The 23,877-nt window shown below is 41.3% G+C and overlaps 2 protein-coding genes across 2 annotated transcripts in view; both read right to left on the reverse strand.

Moving 5' to 3' along the window:
* Positions 1-1,435: 1,435 nt before the first annotated feature.
* Positions 1,436-13,329, reverse strand: LOC110532036 (glycerol-3-phosphate dehydrogenase [NAD(+)], cytoplasmic). The gene is made up of 8 exons (XM_021615627.3): positions 13,030-13,329; positions 10,151-10,328; positions 8,032-8,172; positions 4,534-4,672; positions 3,721-3,833; positions 3,160-3,396; positions 2,651-2,757; positions 1,436-2,428 (listed from the first exon to the last, which is right to left on the reverse strand). The coding sequence occupies exons 1-8, from the start codon at positions 13,071-13,073 to the stop codon at positions 2,332-2,334; spliced, it is 1,056 nt and encodes a 351-aa protein (XP_021471302.2). The 5' UTR covers positions 13,074-13,329; the 3' UTR covers positions 1,436-2,331.
* A 1,337-nt stretch (positions 13,330-14,666) lies between these two features.
* LOC110532037 (acid-sensing ion channel 1) overlaps positions 14,667-23,877 on the reverse strand; it is a 77,237-nt gene continuing 68,026 nt past the window's right edge. The window contains exons 3-10 of the mRNA XM_090184272.1: positions 21,001-21,151; positions 20,680-20,807; positions 20,345-20,495; positions 20,194-20,250; positions 19,938-20,091; positions 19,623-19,714; positions 19,419-19,498; positions 14,667-19,173 (exon numbers count right to left, since the gene is read on the reverse strand). Of these exons, the coding sequence (XP_090040398.1) occupies positions 19,057-19,173; positions 19,419-19,498; positions 19,623-19,714; positions 19,938-20,091; positions 20,194-20,250; positions 20,345-20,495; positions 20,680-20,807; positions 21,001-21,151 (930 nt within the window). The 3' untranslated portion in view covers positions 14,667-19,056. The remainder of the gene's footprint in view (positions 19,174-19,418; positions 19,499-19,622; positions 19,715-19,937; positions 20,092-20,193; positions 20,251-20,344; positions 20,496-20,679; positions 20,808-21,000; positions 21,152-23,877) is intronic.

Consider the following 23,877-nt stretch of genomic DNA (forward strand, 5'->3'; position numbering starts at 1 on the left):
AGATTTTCTATTGGGTTCAGGTCTGGAGACTGGGTAGGCCACTCCAGGACCTCGAGATGCTTCTTACGGAGCCACTCAGTTGCCCTGGCTGTGTGTTTCGGGTCGTTGTCATGCTGGAAGACCCAGCCACGACCCATCTTCAATGCTCTTACTGAGGGAAGGAAGTTGTTGGCCAAGATCTCGCGATACATGGCCCCATCCATCCTCCCCTCAATACGATGCAGTCGCCCTGTCCCCTTTGCAGAAAAGCATCCCCAAAGAATGATGTTTCCACCTCCATGCTTCACGGTTGGGATGGTGTTCTTGGGGTTGTACTCATCCTTCTTCTTCCTCCAAAAACAGCGAGTGGAGTTTAGACCAGAAAGCTCTATTTTTGTCTCATCAGACCACATGACCTTCTCCCATTCCTTCTCTGGATCATCCAGATGGTCATTGGCAAACTTCAGACGGGCCTGGACATGCGCTGGCTTGAGCACGGCGACCTTGCATGCGTTGCAGGATTTTAATCCATGACGGCGTAGTGTGTTACTAATGATTTTCTTTGAGACTGTGGTCCCAGCTCTCTTCAGGTCATTGACCAGGTCCTGCCGTGTAGTTCTGGGCTGATCCCTCACCTTCCTCATGATCATTGATGCCCCACGAGTTGAGATCTTGCATGGAGCCACAGTCCGAGGGTGATTGACCGTCATCTTGAACTTCTTCCATTTTCTAATAATTGCGGCAATAGTTGTTGCCTTCTCACCAAGCTGCTTGCCTATTGTCCTGTAGCCCATCCCAGCCTTGTGCAGGTCTAGAATTTTATCCCCAGGTGCAGTTAATACAGGTAATGAGTGGAGAACAGGAGGGATCCTTAAAGAAAAACGAACAGGTCTGTGAGAGCCGGAATTCTTACTGGTTGGTAGGTGATCAAATACTTATGTCATGCAAAAAAATGCAAATGAATTACTTAAAAATCATACAATGTGATTTTCTGGATTTTTGATTCCGTCTCTCACAGTTGAAGTGTACCTATGATAAAAATTACAGACCTCTACATGCTTTGTAAGTAGGAAACACTGCCGATTTTGCAGGTTATCAAATACTTCTTCTCCCCACTGTATATAAATATGAACAACAAAGAAAAAGCTGTGTATTACAATTGTCGTATATTTAAGTACAAAGATTTCATTCAAAAAAAGAGTTCCAGCAAAGCCCACAGCCAGGAGCTAGCCAGTAACTGTAGACCCATTTTATTCACAGTGCCTTGGCTGTTAACCTGAAGAGTTTTCATTTTTCTTCGATTCTCCGTTCCCTGGCTCTGACATGTGCTTGTCCATGTAAATAGCAACTATTTATTCTGACCACGAGCTACAGTGCTGAGATTCCAGTTGACATCACTGAAATAGAACTGCCCTCTAGAGCTGTGAACAAGCAGCCAAATGAAAAGGGCAGCCATTTGACGGCACTGGAATAAAACATTTATTTCAAAAGGCAAATCTCTTTTTTTTATAAATACATCCTTTTCAAACATAAGCCACATGTTAGTGCAATTCAAAGGCAGCGTCATGGTTACAAATATTAAAAGGTATTTTGTTTCACAAAGCACAACAGCCAAGAATTTTCAGCAATGTGGCATTGAAAGGCCCTTGCATTTTCTTTTAACCGTTGCTATGTAAATCTAGGGCTCGATTCAATCCGTATTGCAGAAGTTGAGCACTATAGCGCGATTGAAATGTAAAGGTAATTTCTGATTGAGCAGACATACGTAGTCTCCGTGAATGCAGGAACATTGCCTTTAAATTCTAATCGTTCTATAGAGCTGAACTTCCGCAACATGGATTGAATCGAGCAACAAGCCTAACAACCAATACAAGTCAAGAATCAAACGCCAAAGGATGCAGAGAGAACCAGAATTACATAAGACAAGTGAAAAAAGGACACAAAAAGCCTAGCATCTGCCACAAAACCTAACCACAATTAACATGAATAAGACAAACGATAACGAAGTGAGGTATCACAATGGACGTGCCAACAACAGCTGAGGACAGATTGGCATCTGATTCGGCGCCAACAAATACATGCTGGGTCATCATACTCCTGTAGAAAACCAAGAGCAGGAAAACCAAGAGGTACGTACAAAACCCGAAAGACAGTACACAGTAGAATAGCTGCAGCATACACCACAAGTCCAATGCAAGCTAACCTTACTTCACGTCGTCCGTTGGGAGTCTGCTTGCTGCATCGGAGCTGTGGACTATGCAAGTGTGCGTATTTTCCCATCTATTTTCTAACAGGTACAAAGTGAAAGTGGCGTTGATCCTGCTTCTCCAGTCGCTTGGCCAGTCTGTTAGCCTACATGTGCTCCGGGTGGTTCTGCAAACACTTGATAAACTCTGTGACCGGATGGCCCTGGTAGCAGATCTGGTACACAGCGTTGAACAGTGGGAACCTGGGACGAGAGAGGGATTGTTGAGTTGTCACAGTCAATATCTTTGGCTTTTAAGAATAACTGCATTGTTTTTGCTATTTCAGATGTATCCTTTTATTTGCATTTAACTGAGGTGATTCACTCAACAGAGCCAGAGGTTATTTGTAAGGGAATCCCCACATGCAAAGTAACATCAGTTTCTTCGATGGGTGAAAGAGCTGTTTGATTTCTGTGCCAACTTACTTGTCAAGCAGATTTTTGTTCTTTAGGATGACATGGACTTCAGCTGCTGTTGCTGGTCCCTGGAGCTTTTGTCCATTCAGAATCTCTTTCTCCAGCTCTTCAATTGACTGAGCAGAATAAAAACATGGCTGTTGAAGTCAAGGCCGCTCTCACCCCAAAAATACATTTAACTAAAATTCACTCTCTGGACCCCTTTTTATTTTCAAAGCTTATAATTAAAGGGATAGTGTGATATTTTTGGCAATTATGCTCTTTATCAGATGAAATAATGAATACCATTTCAGTTCTCTGCGTTGGCTAACGAAACTACCTCCAACTTCCTTCATACTGGATGCAGAGACATACAAACAGTATCAATGAGGTCATCTGACAACATAAAAAAATCCCTTTAAAAGCTCTCATCTTCTGTATTTACCCTGTTCCAATCCTAAAGGCTATAATTCAAACCATTTTTCCATTTTTATGTTGGCCCTGTCTTTATCTAAAAGCCAATTAAGTCACCGTCTCACCTTCCCCGTCTTGGCAAAGGCTTCGGCCACTTTACGGTTGCGGCCGCCATAGCAGGTCGTAATGAGGTCGGCGACGCCACAACTCTCCAGGAAGGTTGCTGAGGAGACGGGCCCTGCGGTGCAGAAGATGCGCGCGAAGGCGATCATCTCCATCAGCCCCAGTCGGATTACAGCGGCCTTGGTGTTGTCCCCGAAGCCCAGGCCATCACAGAAGCCCGCCCCCACTGCCACAATGTTCTGACAGCCACAGAGAGGAGGGCAGGGGTTAATGGCTTCAACACATAAGGACAGCCTTTTTTCTTACAAGCAGACTTTTCTCGAGTCTTGCCCTTCATCTAAGAAGTAGATGAAGGGCATGTAGAAAGTATACAATTGGAAATGAGGAAAGTTGTGAGATTCAGACGTCGAGACAACATGATTAGACATTAAGTAAGGAGAGGCCAGGGAGAATCTATAAGGCTGCGTTAACAGCTGTTCTGATTGGTCAAAAGATCAATAAATGGAAAAGGAATCAGAATTGGTCCGCTTATGTAAACACATCCTTAATGGTTGAGTGTTCACCTTCAGTGCGCCACAGATTTCAACCACATCGGACTCCTCCACTACAGTGACCCGGAAGTTACTGGTCTGCATGAGTTCCTTCAGCAAAGCCCCATGTTCTTTATCCTTACATCCTTGGGAGAGGGAGATTTGGAGAGAGAAATATTTAACCCTTTTCAATCCTAACATATATTTATCTTTCAAATATTTATTGAAAAACTCTAGCACTTACCATGTGACATAACGAGGAAAACTCAAGGTACAGGCCCTAATTAAAGGCCTAATTACCAGGCTCTAGTTACAGGCTTAGGGCACAGGGTTTTCATGGTAAGGTCACATGCACAAAAAGAAAATGCACTAATGGCCCTCAAAATTGGCTAGTACACCACTTTATGAGTACCACAGGTCAGAGTCATAAAACGAGTGAATGGACTTGAAAACGGGTGGTATAGCCTACACTCTAAAATGCAATGTGGTTCAACGAGAACACTGGCCTTATGAAAAGGCAGAGTCACACGCGAACTGCAGTGGACGCATACATTCTGGCCTAATGGCAATCTACACTTTTGGGTGTTTTGTGTAACAGAGGTCTCTTTCCATTCACCACTGTTTGAAGGTTGGAAATATGTTGAGAGTGAATACCTTTATTAAATGTCTCCACACATATTGACAAAATAGAATGAAATGAATACCTTACTTTTAAGTTTGCACTGTATATATTTACCCAAACCAAATGTTCAGAAAGGGGAAGAAAAAGAAAAACACTGGACAGCACACCATTCAGAAGTATGTAAGACAATGATAACCCAAGCCCGTTACAATGTGGAATCTAACCGATAGTGGTCTCACAGAACTTCTCATCGGCGACCTCGTTGGCGATATTGGCCCCCATCAACACACTCATGGCGATGCCCAACTTCTCCTGGATCACATCAGAGATGAGCTTCAGTCCGTCAGGGCCCTCATCCACACCCTGGAGTAGAACACGTAGCATGAGTGCACACAAAAGACCTACAGCGGGGTCTGAAATTATTGACACCGTTGATAATGGTGAGCAATAATGACTGTAAAAAATAAATCATTGAAAATACTGAGCTATATTTTATGCTGAAAAATGTTTGAATTTAAAAGATTTTATACTGATACAATTGCTCAGAGAAAGAGATTTTGTTAAACAAGTATTTTTTGTTGATCATTACCAATAACAGAGGTTAGCACCCATTGACCGTTTTGTAACTTTCTCACTCATTATTCACAATTCATTCCGTAATCATGGTAGGATCAATACTAATGTAGAAGTGTTTAGAAACATATTCTATTCTTATTTATAATAAAAGTGATTCCAAATGACAAATTATATACCATTAATTTATATTGGGCACATAAAAATCAATAATAAAACTGCAAATACATTTAACAAGTTTGTACGTGCTAGGAATATGGGACAAAATACTAAACTCGACTACTTTATTCAATAAGAATCTTTAGAGGTGACAATCATTTTGACCCCTACCTTTGAGGGGAAAAAAGTATTACTTGTTAAACCAAATCTCTTTCTCTGAAATTGTATTAGTATAAAATATAATTTCCTACTTATTTTGGGCAGACAATATAGCTCAGCAATTGAATTTATAATTTTATACTTTCATTATTGCTCATCTTTATCAGGCCAAAGGGTGTCAATAATTTCAGACCCCACTATATATTACAGTGGAGCTATGACTTACAGTGGGGCAAGAAAGTATTTAGTGAGCCACCAATTGTGCAAGTTCTCCCACTTAAAAAGATGAGAGGCCTGTAATTTTCATCATAGGTATACTTCAACTATGACAGACAAAATGAGAAAAAAATCCAGAAAATCACATTGTAGGATTTTTTATGAATTTATTTGCAAATTATGGTGGAAAATAAGTATTTGGTCAATAACAGCAGTTAATCTCAATACTTTGTTATATACCCTTTGTTGGCAATGACAGAGGTCAAACATTTTCTGTAAGTCTTCACAAGGTTTTCACACACTGTTGCTGGTATTTTGGCCCATTCCTCCATGCAGATCTCCTCTAGAGCAGTGACGTTTTGGGGCTGTTGCTGGGCAACACAGACTTTCAACTCCCTCCAAAGATTTTCTATGGGGTTGAGATCTGGAGACTGGCTAGGTCACTCCAGGACCTTGAAATGCTTCTTACGAAGACACTCCTTCATTGCGCGGGCGGTGTGTTTGGGATCATTGTCATGCTGAAAGACCGAGCCACGTTTCATCTTCAATGCCCTTGCTGATGGAAGGAGGTTTTCACTCAAAATCTCACGATACATGGCCCCATTAATTATTTCCTTTACACGGATCAGTCGTCCTGGTCCCTTTGCAGAAAAACAGCCCCAACGCATGTTTCCACCCCCATGCTTCACATTAGGTATGGTGTTCTTTGGATGCAACTCAGTATTCTTTGTCCTCCAAACACGACGAGTTGAGTTTTTACCAAAAAGTTATATTTTGGTTTCATCTGACCATATGACATTCTCCCAATCTCCTTCTGGATCATCCAAATGCTCTCTAGCAAACTTCAGACGGGCCTGGACATGTACTGGCTTAAGCAGGGGGACACGTCTGGCACTGCAGGATTTGAGTCACTGGCGGCGTAGTGTGTTACTGATGGTAGGCTTTGTTACTTTGGTCCCAGCTCTCTGCAGGTCAGTCACTAGGTCCCCATGTGGTTCTGGGATGTTTGCTCACCGTTCTTGTGATCATTTTGACCCCACGGGGTGAGATCTTGTGTGGAGCCCCAGATCGAGGAAGATTATCAGTGGTCTTGTATGTCTTCCATTTCCTAATAATTGCTCCCACAGTTGATTTCTTCAAACCAAGCTGCTTACCTATTGCAGATTCAGTCTTCCCAGCCTGGTGCAGGTCTACAATGTTGTTTCTGGTGTCCTTTGACAGCTCTTGGTCATAGTGGAGTTTGGAGTGTGACTGTTTGAGGTTGTGGACAGGTGTCTTTTATACTGATAACAAGTTCAAACAGGTGCCATTAATACAGGTAACGAGTGGAGGACAGAGGAGCCTCTTAAAGAAGAAGTTACAGGTCTGTGAGAGCCAGAAATCTTGCTTGTTTGTAGGTGACCAAATACTTATTTTCCACCATAATTTGCAAATAAATTCATTAAAAATCCTACAATGTGATTTTCTGGATTTTTTTTCTCATTTTGTCTGTCATAGTTGAAGTGTACATATGATAAAATTTACAGGCCTCTCATCTTTTTAAATGGGAGAACTTGCACAATTGGTGGCTGACTAAATACTTTTTTGCCCCACTGTACATAACAATATACAGTGTCTTCAGAATGTACTCATACCCCTTGACCCATTCCATATTTTGTTGTATTACACCCTGAATTGAAAAAAAATGTGTTCTACACACAATAACCCATAATACCAAAATGAAAACATGTTTTTAGAAATTTTGGCAAATTAATTGAAAATGAAATCTCAAGTCAATACTCTGAAGAATATTTGGCAGCAATTACAGCTGTGAATATTTCTGGGTAAGTTGAAGTTTTCCACACCTGGATTGTTCAACATTTTCCAATTATTAATTTCAAAATTCTTCAAGCTCTCAAATTGGTTGTTGATCATTGCTAGAGAACCATTTTTAGGTCTTGCCATAAATTAAGTAAATTTAGGCCAAAACTAACTCAATCACTCAGGAACATTCACTGTCTTCTTGGTAGATGTGGCCTTGTATTTAAGGTTATTGTTCTGCTGATAGGTAAATTAATTCCCGAGTGTCTGATGGAAAATAGACTGAACCAGGTTTACCTCTAGGATTTTGCCTGTGCTTAGCACCATTCCGTTTCTTTTTTATCTTGCAAAACTCTGGCAGAGTTCGGAAGGATGTCTGTGTCTTTGTAGTGAATGGGTGTTTCGATACACCACCCAATGTGTAATTCATAACTTCGCCATGCTCAACGTCTGCTTAATAATATTATTATAATTGTTTTTACCCATCTACCAATAGGTGCCCTTCTTTGCGAGGCATTGGAAAACCTGTGGTTTAATCTGTGTTTGTAATTCTGTGTTTGTGGGACCTTCCAGATAATTGTATGTGTAGGGTACAAAGATGAGGTAGTCATTCAAAAAGCAACACTATTATTTAAACTTATGTGACTTGTTAAGCACAATTGTACTCCAGAACGTAATTCCACTTTGACATTATGGGGTATTGTGTGTAGACCAGTGAATATGGGTGGTCCCGGGAATCAACTCTACGATGCCATGCCCTACCTACTGGGCTACTGTTATAGGTCTGCTGAAGAGAGCATGGCTGTTAGCCAAACCTTGATGAGTGACATTCCTAGTGCATTAATCTTTATCTTCCCCTTCATGGTGTCACACACTCTGCCAATGAACTGGTGGGGGATCACAAACACTAGGATGTCTGCTTCCTTGGCAGCCTCCACCAGCTCAGGAACTGCCAACTGGAGGAGAAACAGGAGGGGATAGTTAGGGGCACTGGTCTTGGTCTGCTTGTCTCATGTAGTCCTTACACATTGTAAATAGAAAAGAAAGAGCTTGCACACTCATACGCTCCATCATGCACCTTTATTCACAAACAACATTTCGATCCTGCAAGGATCTTTGTTAGGTTGTACATTGTCAAATTAACATGTTATTGATTCTAAATAGTGGGTGCCACAGTCCAAAAAGCTACAGTACATCAAAGGTATCAAAAATCTCATTAAAAACTGTTATTTTAGAATTGTGTAACATAATGTAAGTGACTGCTTGATCTGTGCTAAATCAGCATGACTCATCCTACCAAATCTGTTGAGCGCAAGCCAGGGGGCAGGGGTTCAAATCAAAACTATTTGTCACATGTGCTGAATACAACAAGTGTAGACCTTACCGTGAAATGCTTACTTACAAGCCCTTAACCAACAGTGCAGTTCAAGAGTTAAGAAAATATATACCAAATAAACTAAAGTTAAAAATATAAAAAGTAACACAATAACAAGGCTATATACAGGAGGTATCGATACCGAGTAAATGTGCCGGGGTACAGGTTAGTGAAGGTCATTTGTACATGTAGGTAGGTGTGAAGTGACTATGCATAGATAAACAACGAGTAGCAGCAGTGTACAAAACAAATGGAGGGGCCCCCCTCCATTTGGGGTCAATGGAAATAGTACAGTGGCCATTTGATTAATTGTTATGGCTTGGGGGTAGAAGCTATTAAGGAGCCTTTTGGTCCTAGACTTGGCGCTCCGGTACCACACGGTAGCAGAGAAAACAGTCTATGACTTGGGTGACAGGAGTTTCTAACAATTTTTGGGCTTGGTCTGACATCACCTATTATATTGGTTCTGGATGGCAGGAAGCTTGGCCCCAGTGATGTACTGGGCCGCACGCACTTCCCTCTGTAGCGCCTTACGGTCAAGATGCAAAGCAGTTGCCATACCAGGCGGTTGATGCAACCGGTCAGGATGCTCTCGATAGCGCAGCTGTAGAACTTTGAGGATCTGGGGACCCATGTCAAATCTTTTCAGTCTCCTGAGGGGGAAAATGTGATGTTGTGCCCTCTTCATGAGTGTTTTGGTGTGTTTGGACCATGATAGTTTGTTAGTGATGTGGACACCAAGGAACTTGAAACTCTCGACCAGCTCCACTACAGCTCTGTTGATGTTAATGGGGGCCTGTTCGGTCCACCTTTTCCTGTAGTCCACGATCAGCTCCTTTCTCTTGCTCATATTGAAGTAGAGGTTGTTGTCCTGGCACCACACTGCCAGGTCTCTAACCTCCTTCCTATAGGCTGTCTCATTGTTGTCGGAGATCAGGCTTAATGATGTCGTTGGAGTCGTGTTTGGCCACGCAGTCATGGGTGAACAGGGACTACAGGAGGGGACTAAGTACACACCCCTGAGGGGCCCCAGTGTTGAGGATCAGCGTGGCATTCATGTGGTTGCCTACCCTTACCACCTGGGGGTGGCCCGTCAGGAAGTCCAGGATCCAGTTGCAAAGGGAGTTGTTAAGTCCCAGGGTTCTTAGCTTAGTGATGAGCTTTGAGGGCACTATGGTGTTGAACGCGGAGCAGCATTCTCAGTTTCATTCTAATCCGTGGAGATCTCTCCTCGGAAATTGCTATGGGGTGTACTGTGGATTGTAGTGAGTGCTGCAAGGACAGCTGCAACACATAACTGAGCCAGGGCTGAACCTTTACACATATAGTCCAGCAGAAGGCAGCTGACAGCATTCCCCACAGCAGCCTATTACTCAAAGTGTCACATAGCATTAGGCAAAGATGTGATGAGGGTAACAATTAAACAGGCAAGAAGGGTATTGGTTTAGGGGTAGGTCAATTTCAATTATGTGAATAATGGATTATAGAATTTGTATTTTTTTTAAATCACATTCCTGAGCAGGATTACAATACATAGCAGCATGCGATGTGCTCCTCACCACATTAGGGGGTAGCTTGTGTCCAGGCAGGTACTTGACGTTCTCATGGTCTGTGTTGATGATCTCTGTCAGTTTGCGACCGTCCACCATCTCCTCAAACACCCACATGGTCACAGTGTTGTCAAACTTGGAGTTGTGAGCAACATTGGTACCTACTATCTTGGCAATGGCAGAGCCCCTGTGTAGTAGAGAAATTGCAATGTAAATTATGATATGCTTGTAGATTAATTTGTGGTTTTCTACAAGAACAATTGCACCCTAGACTGAAGAATGCAAGTGCTAAAAATTCTTGACGGAAAGGAGCCCAAAACAACTTAATCTTATTGCAAATGTACAATTTGCCAGATTGACCCTTAATTATCCTATTAAATAGGCAAATGGTAGTTGCTCTATTTTATGGTTAAGGGCAATTGGATTGATGGTCACCCAGCTGAAGTTTGTTTGCATGCAGTGGCCAATTATGGCTAACATTACATAATGCAACAGCACTACTCATCTCATACCTGTGGTGATGCATGAAAGATTAAATGTTGCAAACTCCACCTGAAACTGTGCATGTCATTTCAAGCCGAAGGCAGCTTCACATTTAAAATTGGCATGACAGGTGGGTAACAGGGCTGAACTAACTGATTTGGGGCACTAGGGTCAAATATAATTATTTCCAGCTCCCCACCCCTACTCAAATCTATATTTTTGGGGAAAACGGCTCACTTCCTGCATTTCAACACATTTTGTCATGAGGCTGACAGAAAATGTTGCAGTTTTAAAGAAAACTCCCAAGTCTGGTAAATCAGGCTGTAATAGACAATTAACTGGTATATACATTCTGAAACTAATACCTCCAAACTAGTGTAAATGTTTCTTACAATTCAGAATGTGGAACACAATATGTAAACTTACTCTACCGGTTGTCTGTGCGGTTTGTTTGTCAGCTGCTCGAAATTTGAGGCAAAATATTAACAGGAAAGTATTATTTACCTGACTAGAGAGAAGGTAGGTATGGCTTGGTTCAGCACAGAGGTAAAATTTGTTTCATATTGAATAGTCGGTTCTCTCTCGTCGATTGCATTCACCAAGCATGCCATGACAATGAAAAATGGGATATTCTGAATCCGGGGAGGATGGAGAACAATCAACCTTGTGCGGATTTTTTATTCAGATTTCAATCTTTAAAATAGTTTTATAATAATTCACACGAAAAAGGTGCTGATTGTTCTCCATCCTCCCCTGAATCAGAATATAACATTTTCATGGCATGGCATGTTTGTTCAATAGCTATTGACGAGAGAAAACCAGAATGAATACCCAATATAAAAACAACCTCTTTTTTCTCAGTTGCTTGTAGATTAATTTATACTTTTTTGGGAAGTACATATCGGCCTTAGCTGGAGTAAATGAAGATAGCTGCTCAACGGCAGGTAGCCTAGTGGTTAGAGTGTTGGGCCAGTAACCGAAAGGTTGCTAGATCGAATCCCCATGCTGACAAGGTAAAAATCTGTTGTTCTGCCCCTGTTAATCCAATCTTAACTGACTTGCCTAGTTAAATAAAACAATTTGGTGAGTAAGGAATGTATTTTGGCATAGCTGTCTAATGGGAGTTTGAATCACAGCTTCCTGGGCATTAAAGGTTAGACCCATCATACTCATTGCCACCTCTAACATGCTAACTAAACCAGCCGCGTTGTGTGCACAAGTGTTGCAAAATAAAATGTACACATGCATGTTATTAAATCTTTTCATCCACCCTGCTCGCGCACGTCAACAGCTGTCTGCATAGCCAGGTGCTAAAATAGAACTTGGACACCGCAGTCCCACCAACTCATTGATTTTTACAAGCATACTAACCCATGTGAGTAATTGAAAGATGAATGAGGTCCACACTCTAGTCAGTGAGCATATACCACTAATGTCTAGCAACCCAAAGGTTATGTATTTGAATCTCATTATGGATAACTTTAGCATTTTTCACTAATTAACTACTACTTTTAAGCTACTTTGCAACTACTTAGCATGTTAGCAAACCCTTCCACTAACCCTTTAACTACTTAGCTAGCCCTAACCCCTAGCCTAGTTAACATTAGCCACCTAGCTAAAGTCAACCACAACAAAATTGGAATTCCTGTAATGTACACAAGTGTTATTTATTTTGTCAGGGATTCATACAGAGGCCAAGGTCTCATTTACAGATGAGCCTTGAATTACATAAATGACAGAAAATACACACACACACATAAATATAAATTCAAAATACAAGCAGAAAGGACATGGTCATAATTATTATTATTATATTTTTTTTAAATGTCAGTAATAAGGCCCTCAATTATGAAGAAAGAAAAGTGTGTACACATGAAATACATTGTGATAAATCATGTACAAACAAAGAAAGTGGACTTTTCCCATGTGCATGTCACGAATTTTGAATAAAATCATGTCACAATAAGTTGTGATGGTGTGTTGTGCGTTCTGACTTCAGTGCAGCTCAGTGTAAACAAGCTTAATGTTAGGGTCTATATCTTCTGGCAAGTAACACAACAACCCAATGTTTATCTCCAGTTCCAGGACAAATTAGTTAGCAATAGAAAGCTAAATACAATGCCTATGAATGTTTCATGTGTTTCGACCGGTCGTCAAATTAATATATAGTTGGCTTTGGTATTTTAACCTGTGTGTAATGAACGCGTCGGGTGATAATTGACCAAAATGAATCAACAGTTGGTAGAGTTTGGCCAAGCCGTAACGCACAGATAGTGCCCCCTCCCCGACCTTCGGTGATCCGTTTGAAAATGCGGCTAGAATTAGCCGGTCAGTCAAGCCAAGCTATGTTAGCTAGCTGCAGTACTCCCACACACAAAGCTTTCGGTATAAATATATTTTCTTACCAATTGCCAGAGCCAATAATGCAGACTTTCTTGGGAGTTGCCATTGAAAAGACCCTTGCCGACGGACAAAACTGTCATGTGAATTAAACTGTAAGTAAAGGCAGTGTACAGAGGGCTTGGCAGATCTAGCTCTTATTTCATTGGTTAGTCTAAGGTAGACACAGTCCCGCCCACTATTTTCATCCGAGTACTATCACTGAGGGCATTCGATTATCTGGTCCGTTTTGTCCCGTTAAAAGGAGATTACACCGGGTAAAAAGTAATTGCATTCGTTTTGGAACCGGGTCTCAAAACAAAAGTGACGTAGGTTAAGCGCTCAAGCACGTGGATTAATGAGCAGGATTCTGTGTTTTTCATGCGAAAGGGATTGCTGGTTATAAACATGCTTTAATTCTAACATATATTTTATCGAAAAGAGTTGTTGTATGTTTCTGAACGATGCTGCCTTGTTGACAACGTGGCCGAGCGGCGCAGAATACTGTTTGATTTGAGAAGGGAACTTCCCTCACAGCTTTTGTCCGTTCACGTTACGGGCCATAGTCTGGTGGTCCACGGTTCAGCTTAATCGAATTCCTCCAGTCGTTGTTGAGTAGGGTGAAAAGTTACCTACCATGGCTGAAAAGTAACTTGGCCAACGGTTCCATGTGGGACAATTTTAATTGATGAAACTTAGAAAATTAAGTCACACTTCATGATTTTTTTTGCTCATGAAGTACAAACATCACCATCTGGAAAAAACACAACTGTGAGGGACATAAGGCTCTTCATTATTCTTAATGAGAATCTATTAAATCAAAGCTGAGACTTGCATCATAACCTTGGATGACCTTGGATATATACACCTTGAATAATTAGATGAGATGAGTTTAGCAGGGCTGGCATACTCAACATTCCACTGATCTCAATTCAAATGATTTCATATCTGCAACTCAGCAGATTTAAAAGGAGAGGGCAAAATATTTACTTTGTTACACCTTTCCCTCAGGCAATGATGCATCTCTCCTTCAATTACATTTTTACAACCCTGCCCGTTTGTCTTTTAGCCATCTTTAACTATCCTCCCAATACTGTGACTAATCTCAATGGGTTTAGTGTGTCTCATGCAGAAGTTGTGCATGCAACATTAATCTCCTCTGCTGTCCTCAGATGGGTATTGTTCATTGTCTCAATTGTACATTTCACAGACCATAATCTCGTAATCAACACTAACTGGCAGAAGGAGGGAGTCTTGAAGTGTTGCAACAAAAATGGGACCTTCGTGGGGGGAGGAACTGGTCACAAGGAAACACAGACATTCCAATATAATAATATATTCAGCAGTTTAGATTTGACAATATGGTCAAATAGAGGAAGTTTTCAGTTGTTTTTTTTTTACACAGAAAGTGCCTATTCAGACATGGTTTACATAGACCCTGGTTGAAAACTTCCTTTACCTTTACCCCATGTTGTGAACAAATATTTTTGTATGGTAATTCCTTTTAAGATTCAGTTCTGGGAAGTATTGTACGTGCTTTTTCTGTTTCTTTGTAGTACAAGGAACGGTATAGCTGGCATGGATATGAAGCAGTTGTAAGGAGTTTGGGCCATTGTAAAAAATAATAAAGACTGTCTTCAGATCTTGCCAAAAATGCAGCCAGATTCCGCTGAATTGAAATGTCATTATACTTTATTGTTGCTTTTGAGATAAATAAAACATTTGAAAACATGTAAACTGGTAGGCATAGTATTAATAGAAAAACAAAGGTAAGATCACATACACATACTGTAGCTACATTAATTACATCAACAACAATAGGCAAGACTCTGTAATCACGATCAGAACATTATCCATATTCCTTACTTGCAGCATTTTATTTACATTCAATTTACATGTTGATGATACTGTTGTGCTTGAGAATAACACTACACAGTTACACACTATCATATAACTCCCATTTTCCTATGAGAAAGACATCTAGCATGGTTATATGAGGCATGAGTGATAAGAGATTGGCTTCATCATTCGTAGGTGTTCCTAACTACCTCCAATGGTTCATAATAAAATATATTGTAGTAACAGTGGTCCAATTGTTTAACATTGGGGAATCAGGCAATATTACCATTGTCAAAGAGGTGGTTTGACATCTGTCATCGTAGTTCTATCTAGTCTATTCGTTTAGCTCTAAAACTATTAACAAAGAAAGCACCATTTGGACTTTTATTTCTTAGAAAATGGTGAACAAACTTTTCAATTGAAAAATGTATTGGTTTTTACACTATAATACATAATGAAAATGCAACTTCATTGAATTGTGTCAACTTGACCAATTGGACAGAGGGAGTCAATTAGAAAACGGGCCAATTTCATGACTGTTATTCATCAACTTGAGAAAGTGTATTACTTTTGAAGTATCACACACACACGTACATTCAAAACACAAATAGACACACTCAAAAAAAGCATGCACCCCCCCACCCACACACAACCATACACATAAACAGACAACAGATGTAACAGATGGACAAACATGCCAATATACTGCTTACAGATAACACACAGTTTATGATGACATACATGCAACCCAGTGGTGAGCCCTGAAGATCTCATCACACATTCAACCAATATCTGCAAGTTGATCAGAGGACATTTCCCACTATCACACAACCAAAGCCAAAATCCCTTAGTCCTGGCTTCTATATCTACATGTAGCCCAAGTAAAATGACATTCTCAGAAGACAATACAAGAACAATTGTATTTTGTACTGAACAAAACTATAACGCAACATGTAAAGTGTTGGTCCCATGTTTCATGAGCTGAAATAAAAAATCAGAGAAATGTTCCATAAGCACAAAAATGTTGTGCACAATTTGTTTACATTCTTTTTAGTGAGCATTTCTTATTTGCCAATATAATCCATCCGCCTGACCGGTGTGGCATATCAAGAAGCAGATTAAACAAGCATGATTATTACAGAGGTGCACCTTGTGCTGCAGACGATAAAAGGCCACTAAAATGTGCAGTTTTTCACAGAACACAATGCCACAGACGTCTCAAGTTTTGAGGGAGCATGCAATTGTCATGCTGAGTGCAGGAAAGTCCCCCAGAGCTGTTGCCAGATAATTTAATGTTAATTTCTCAACTATAAGCTGCCTCCAACGTTGTTTTACAGAATTTGGCAGTACGACCAACCGGCTTCACAACCACAGACAACGTGCAACCACACCAGGACCTCCACATCCGGCTTCTTCACCTGCAGGATGATCTGACACCAGCCACCCAGACAGCTGATGAAACTGAGGAGTATTTCTGTATTCTGATTGGCTGGGTCTGGCTCCCAAGTGGGTGGCCTATGCCCTCCCAGGCCCACCCATGGCTGCTACCCTGCCCAGTCATGTGAAATTCGTAGATTAGGGCCTAATGAATTTATTTCAATTTACTGATTTCCTTATATGAACTGTAACTCATACAAAATTTTGAAATTGTTACATGTTTAGACTAAATATTTGACGTTGTGGGCTGCAGTAATTATCATCAAGCAAGCTATACGTGGCTATCACTAATCTTGCACCAGTGGAGATCTAAGTGCTATTGAAGTGTTACGCATTACCCATCATCAAGATTCTGTACAAATAAGCTTTATACTCTGACATCTGTCTACTTCTGAATGAAACTGAAATGCTCCACTTCCTTACTACCTTGTGTTCTAATTGGCTCAGCAGGTGAAGTCCTCTGAGTTGCTCCGCTCTGTGTGATAAGGTAGCATATTGGCAGAGTATGGAGGTGGTGGATGGGAATTGTCACGGAGAGACTGGGGTGGATAATGTGAAATGGATAGTTGGTGACAAAAAAAGAGTGGGAGTATGAGCCAATAACAAAACAAAAAGACAAGTTAAACTTAAAGGGTAGGAAGCATGAGTTCTTACTCACCAATGTAACAACACATTGTGATCAAAGACTTATTGTAAACTGGGTGGTTCAAGCCCTGAATGCTGATCGTCTGACAGCTGTGGTATATCAGACCGTATACCACAGGTATGACAAAACATGTATTTTTACTGCTCTAATGATGTAGGTAACCCATTTATAATAGCAATTAGGCACCTCGGTGGTTGTGATATATGGCCAATATACCACGGCTAATGGCTGTGTCCAGGCAATCCGCGTTGCGTCGTGGTTAAGAACAGCCCTTAGCCGTGGTATATTGGCCATATACCACACCTCCTCGGGCCTTATTGCTTAAGTAACTTAGTTGTAATCACGATCTGGTTACCTATAAGTACAAACATAGTTATATATTTGGGTTATTACATGTTTATAAACTTATTTACGGATATATTCTAAACTACCCACAATGCACTATTTCTCACTATAATATGGATAATCTACTCTGTGCTGAGTTTGTATGCTAGCTTGGTAGCTAGCTCAAGCTGGCTATCGTTAGCCATTAGCCATGCTAGCATGTAATTACATTCCAGACCAAGTGTTGATGGTGGTGAGCTACAGTCCACCAATCAGAAGGAAGTGTGATGTAAACAATGAACAGATGGGGCACGTGCGGCCATGCTGCATCATGATGCTCTCCATCGACTTTGTGACTGTGTTATGGTGCCTTCTTGCTGTGGGCTCAAAAAGAAAGAGAAAATCAAACCTGCTTGCTCTAATTGTGTAGTACCGCATTTGTTCTTTTTGTTTTGTCAACTTTTCGGCATGTTCTCTGGCTACAGGAGTTTTGTAACTTTTTGCACCTTGGCTCGGTGCTAGCCCACTAGCTGACTGACATCTGTAATCTATCAATTTTGGATTTTTCTCACTATATAGTAATTGGATTCTCCTGACTCTTCCTCCCTGGTGAAGCGCCCGGCTCCCCCTTGCTTTGATAGCTAACTCCGCCTGTACTCTTTTAAAAGTGTTACTATCGGATGGGCCCCAGCCATGAATCTGTAAGTCTCTACTCTTTCTTTGCTTTTGATCTGCGGTTATAGTGGTGATGTGTTTTTGGTGGTTGGCTAGGCTGGCTGGGCTAATAGCTAGTGTGCTAAATAGCTATCATTACCTGGCTGGCTAAGATAACTTCATACTGTATAGCTACCATTATTTTGATAACTGGTTAGGTGGCGTTGTGTATTTTCAAAACGTTGGTTTACTTTCATGTAGCAGTAAGCTAGGTGTTGATAGCAACTGTCTGACTCATTCAGTGCTAACATGACGTTAGCAGGCTGGTAGGGCTAACATTAGCAGGCTAGTAGTGATACCATGAATAGGCTAGTTGGCTAGCAACCTTACACTTTGATTTGTAACAATAATTTCATAAAGTATTTGTTTGTAAGTTGGCCGAAAATGTCATTGAAACCAGTAGTCATGAGTGCATTTGGACTTTTGATACATATTTTAAGGAAAATCCATATGTTACATGTGGTTATGTTTATGCTACCTACTCTGTAAACTCATGAAAGACACCCAGTGAGAAAAGCAGAGTTAAGGGACAACATAGTCATGCATTTAACATTTAAAAGTGTATCCTTTTGTAGATATGCTTTAATCATTTTTAGAAAGCACCCTTTTAAATTAGACACTAAGATTTTAAGATTCCGATTTTTCAAAAAATATAGATGAGACAACTTGATGGAAATTGATGGGGTGAAGACATGTTTCTCAAGCTGATACACAACACCACAAACTCCATTGATATCCATTTTAACCATACTGTTGCTCAGAAAAAAATATCAACTTCAGTTTTGGAGATAATACTTTTCTATATTTGGATCTTTGATTTGGTATTCCATTGTTCTGTTGCAAAGCAATTTACATTAGCCAATGAAATCTAAGGGATGCATGTGGATCATTGGATTGGTTGTCTTGTATCCTGCTGTGTGCAAGGTAAAACTAGGAATATCCCCACACACACATTCATGAACCTCACCAGGTACGTTCATTTAGAACACATTTTCTTTTACAAAAACAACCTGGCTTCATGCATATGAAATTCTTAATCGAGATGTTTAGACATGAACCAATATGGCTGCCTTCTTCCGAGAGCTGCAAATGCTTAGTGAAAGTTACTGACGTGACATTTCACATCGTCCAGGCTCAGAACAGCTCCCTGGTCGTTGTTGCTGTGCTTGTGTTTCTTCTCTGAGCGTCGACAGAGCTTGTACTTTATCACCTGTAAGGAAACATAGATACCCCTTGCAAAGGTCAGTGATGCTCTCGATTTGAGACAAAGGCTGGTAAGAGAAAAGGTGGACATTTCTGGAGTCATTCCTGTGTGTGTGCCTCTCTCTTTGAGAGTTATGTGTAGCAAGCATAAATGTTTCATTCTGCTTTTCTAAGAGCTTAAAATAATCAGGCAGAAAGCATGACGGAAAGTTCTGTCACTGTAGAAAGTACTAGAACGAATTAAAAGATTACCTCATAGATGTAGTCAAACAGCTCCAGAATAGTGAGGAGACTGGCTCCAATGAAAAGACCCATCTGACCACCAATATCACCTGGGAGGAACAGAGAAGGACAAGATGATCAAAGATAATAAACTTCTCCAAAAGATACACATTTCCAACAAAGTATCCTTTATAAAAGAGAATCCATGTTTTTTTCTCGTCATCATTGAAATACCTAAAAGTCCTGCTACTTCATAGGCTTTCTTCTGTTCGATCATCTCATAGTTTAGAGCCTCAAAGAAGATGTCCAGAACCAGGATATTGTCACTGTTACAGGAAGAGACCATATTCAAGATCTAAACAGCAAACAGTTCGCATATGAAGGTTCTGATAGAGAAAATCATTATTTTGTTGCTGCGTATTGGAAATGGAACTGGAGGGTAAAAGATGCAAGGGCCAAAGCCCGAAGCGAATGCATTTTCCATTTCTTGCCTGGTACTCCATAATCACTGTCAAGTTTTTTATCTGGTGTTTGGAACACAATACTCACGCTATGTATTGCTCTGACTTGTTGTATTTCTTGGCCAGATACTTGGCAGAGGCCTTGCTGGGGATCTTGACGAAGGACAGCTCTTTGCTGTATCTGGTCATGTTGCACGGAGTCTCACACACACAAAAATCGTTGTCTCTCTCCACCAGGAAGTCTGGGGGGCCAAAGAGAAAGGCCGCAGCATTGTGATAGTGATATTGGGACCAAAATAGTGTTGCTATGGTCTTAGAAACAACAGTCGGGATCTATTCCTTACCAAGAGCTGGATCAGCACACTCTTTGTACAGCTCAGGGGTGCAGTATGGGGCATCTCCTGCACACAGAGAGATAATCAATCAATATAAGTTGAACTTGAAAATGTAAAAAGTCCAAACTAGGTAAACGGCTGGATGCGAGGGTTCACCTACCAGGCATATGTACCATGCGACAGTTACAGTTCTCTACCAGGTAGCGCGTCTCACAGTCGATACGGCAGGCGGTGATGCTGTAGGACTCAAAGAATTCTGAGTCTATCCGTGTCACCTTACAGTCCCCCCAGGGTGGGGGCAAATATATCAGCTAGAACACACACACGCACGCACGCACGCACACACACACACACACACACACAACACACATAAGCTACAACTACAATTGCATAGGTGTTCAGCACTACAACAGTTACACAGGTGGTGCTAACGGCATATTGTAAAATTATGACTTTGTTGAAATAAAGTTTTACAAATAAGAGTAACGTCCCTACCCGTTGTTCCTGGCAGGAAACAAAGGTCTGAAACCCAGGTGCCACCCCGAAGCCCAGCTGGTCGATGAAGGAAGGCTCCTCCTGACTGTGGATCTGAACTTTGATCCCAGCCTCAAACGTGGTCTCATCTGTGGGGAGGGGAACAGAGGCAGGGGTCACTGCACCATCCATGCATGTTTTTATTTAACTAATGAACCCACTGGCTCCAGCGAGCAGCTAGAGTAGTCTGTTTGATAGAGCAACACACATGTGAGCTGCGTAATGAACTGGAATTAAACCACACACACACAAACACACACACACACACACTTTTGTCCTCACCCGTCTCTCCCCACACAGGGATGTACTCATCCTGCTGAATGTCCAGCATGAGCTCCAGCCCATTACCCATCCCTCCCTTGGTAGTTATGAGAGGGGTGCGGCCCTCACCCCCCGCGTTGAACGTGTAACACTTCCCATAGCGAGTGAACACCTGAGGAGAAAGATGAAAAAGATGAAATATGAATGAGATAGCAAGACCAGATGTCCATCACAATAGCAGAGCCATAATAGATGTAACTTGCCACTGGGGGTCAGTGTTAATCTACATTAGATACCACAGTGCCACGAGTGATGAGGGTATTCCTTTGGGTTTGGGGCTGATGGAGACTAAAGGCCAGGGATTTAACATTCCCTCACAACCTCTTTTCTATAGCAGCTAAAATAGGATGCTGTTGATACTATTTCTGAATATTTTCTGTCACCTGGAGTAGTTATTTTAGGAGATTTTAACCTGGATCGGTTTACCCCGGGCTCTGATCATTTGAAGAATATTTGTTTCGACTTTAACCTGACTCAACTAATCTCCAAACCTACACGGATTCATGTAAGAAACCTAGCAAACTCCTCGCCGATTGACCTAATTTTGACAAATAGCGCTCACAAGCACTTGTTGACTGGTGTCTTTGATAAGGACATCAGTGATCACTGTCCCTTTGCATGGACTGGAGATAATAAACAGAAAAACATTATGAAGATATGTGTTTTTTGAAAATTTCCCCCAGGTGTTTTGTTCATCATATGTATAGCTCTATCAGCTGCATGTCTGACCCTGAATTGGCTCTAGAACTTCTCTCATATATTTGTATATCTCTGGCAGGCAAACAGTGGTTAGAGCCTAGTGGTTAGAGTGTTGGGCCAGTAACCGAAAGGTTGCTGGATTGAATCCCCGAGCTGACAAGGTAAAAATCTGTCGTTCTGCCCCTGAACTAGGCAGCTAACCCACTATTCCTCGGTAGGCCAACATTGTAAATAAGAATTGTTCTTAATTGACTTGCCTAGTTAAATAAAAAATATATTGACCCTGGTCAGTCAGTCAACTGCTCTTCCCTTGCAGCCTCCAGTTGGCTCGATGGAAGATCAGTGAATCTGTAACGGCCGTCGTGGGTTAAAGGTGAGGAAGAAGGTGAGGACCAAGGTGCAGCGTGGTACGTGTTCATCTTTTATTATGAATGGAAAAACAACAAAAGAGAATGAACAAAACCAAAACAGTTCTGTCTGGTACAGAATACAAAAACAGAAAACAACTACCCACAGACACAGGTGGGGAAAAGGCTACCTAAGTTTGGTTCTCAATCAGAGACAACGATTGACAGCTGCCTCTGATTGGGAACCATACCAGGCCAAACACATAGAAATACAACACACAGAACAAAACATAGAATGAAAAACATAGAATGCCCACCCCAACTCACACCCTGACCAAACCAAAATAGAGACATAAAAAAGGAACAAAGACAGAATCTTTGTTTTCATTTCAACAACTTCCTACTCGTGATTATCTCTGGTGCTAATCCCAGGGTTTGGAAGGCGGACCATGTGCTCCCGCTCCACAAAGGTGGTGATCCTTCCGACCTAAATAATTATCGTCCGATCTCAAAATTGTCTTGCCAGGCAAAACTGTTCAAACCATTAATCAACTTATAGCTTAGATCCTTCCTAGCAATGTCTTTGAAGTGTTCCCCAGTCTGGTTTCAGGCAGGGTCATATCATCGTCTCTGCTGCGCCCTTGGTGTTAAATGATGTGTTAAAGGTCATGGATAGGAGAAAGCACTGTGCTGCCCTTTTTATTGACTTTTCGATACTGTTGATTCGAACGTTGTGTGCAAACGGTATGAACCATGTGCCATTGTTTTGAAATTACTTGATAGTAATGTGTTTTTTCGGATGGTGTTAAGTCAGTTTTCTTTGATATTATGAAATGTGTCCCACAGGGATCAATTTTAGGTATTGTACTTAATACTGTCTATATAAACAATGTTGGTCTAGTTGCAATTATTTTTAACATACAACTGTATGCAGATGACACTGTTGTGTATGCTATATGCTAAAATATAAACACAACATGCAACAAGTTACAGTTCATATAAGGAAATCAGTCAATTGAAATAAATTCATTAGGCCCTAATCTATGGATTTCACATGACTGGGAATACATATGCATCTGTTGGTCACAGATACCTAAAAAAAAAGTATGGGTGTGGATCAGAAAACCAGTCAGTATCTGGTGTGACCACCATTTGCCTCATGCAGCACAACACATCTCCTTCGCATAGAGTTGGTCAGGCTATTGACTGTGGCCTGTTGAATGCTGTCCCACTTCTCTTCAATAGCTGTGCGAAGTTGATGGATGTTGGCGGGAACTGGAACACGCTGTCGTACAGGTCGATCCAGAGCATCCCACACATGCTCAATGGGTGACATGTCTGGTGAGTATGCAGGCCATGGAAGAACTGGGACATTTTCAGCTTCCAGGAATTGTGTACAGATCCTTGCGACATGGGGCTGTGCAATATCATTATTACGGTGTCTCGGTGCAATCAAATTGCCATCGATAAAATGCAATTGTGTTCATTGTTTGTAGCCCATGCCTGCCCATACCATAACCCCACCGCCATTATGGGGCAATCTGTTCACAATGTTGACATCAACAAACTGCTTGCCCACACGACGCCATACACACTGTCATCTGCCCAGTACAGTTGAAACAGTGATTCATCTGTGAAGAGCACACTTTTCCAGGGTGTCAGTGGCCATCGAAGGTGAGCATTTGTCCACTGCAGCAAGGTCAAGACTCTGGTGGGGATGACAAGCAAGCAGATTAGCTTCCCTGAGATGGTTTCTGACAGTTTGTGCAGAAATTCTTTGGTTGTGCAAACC

Source organism: Oncorhynchus mykiss, chromosome 9 (genome assembly GCF_057628025.1).
Source record: "Oncorhynchus mykiss isolate SJ-2025 chromosome 9, ASM5762802v1, whole genome shotgun sequence".
NCBI classification, from domain to species: domain Eukaryota; kingdom Metazoa; phylum Chordata; class Actinopteri; order Salmoniformes; family Salmonidae; genus Oncorhynchus; species Oncorhynchus mykiss.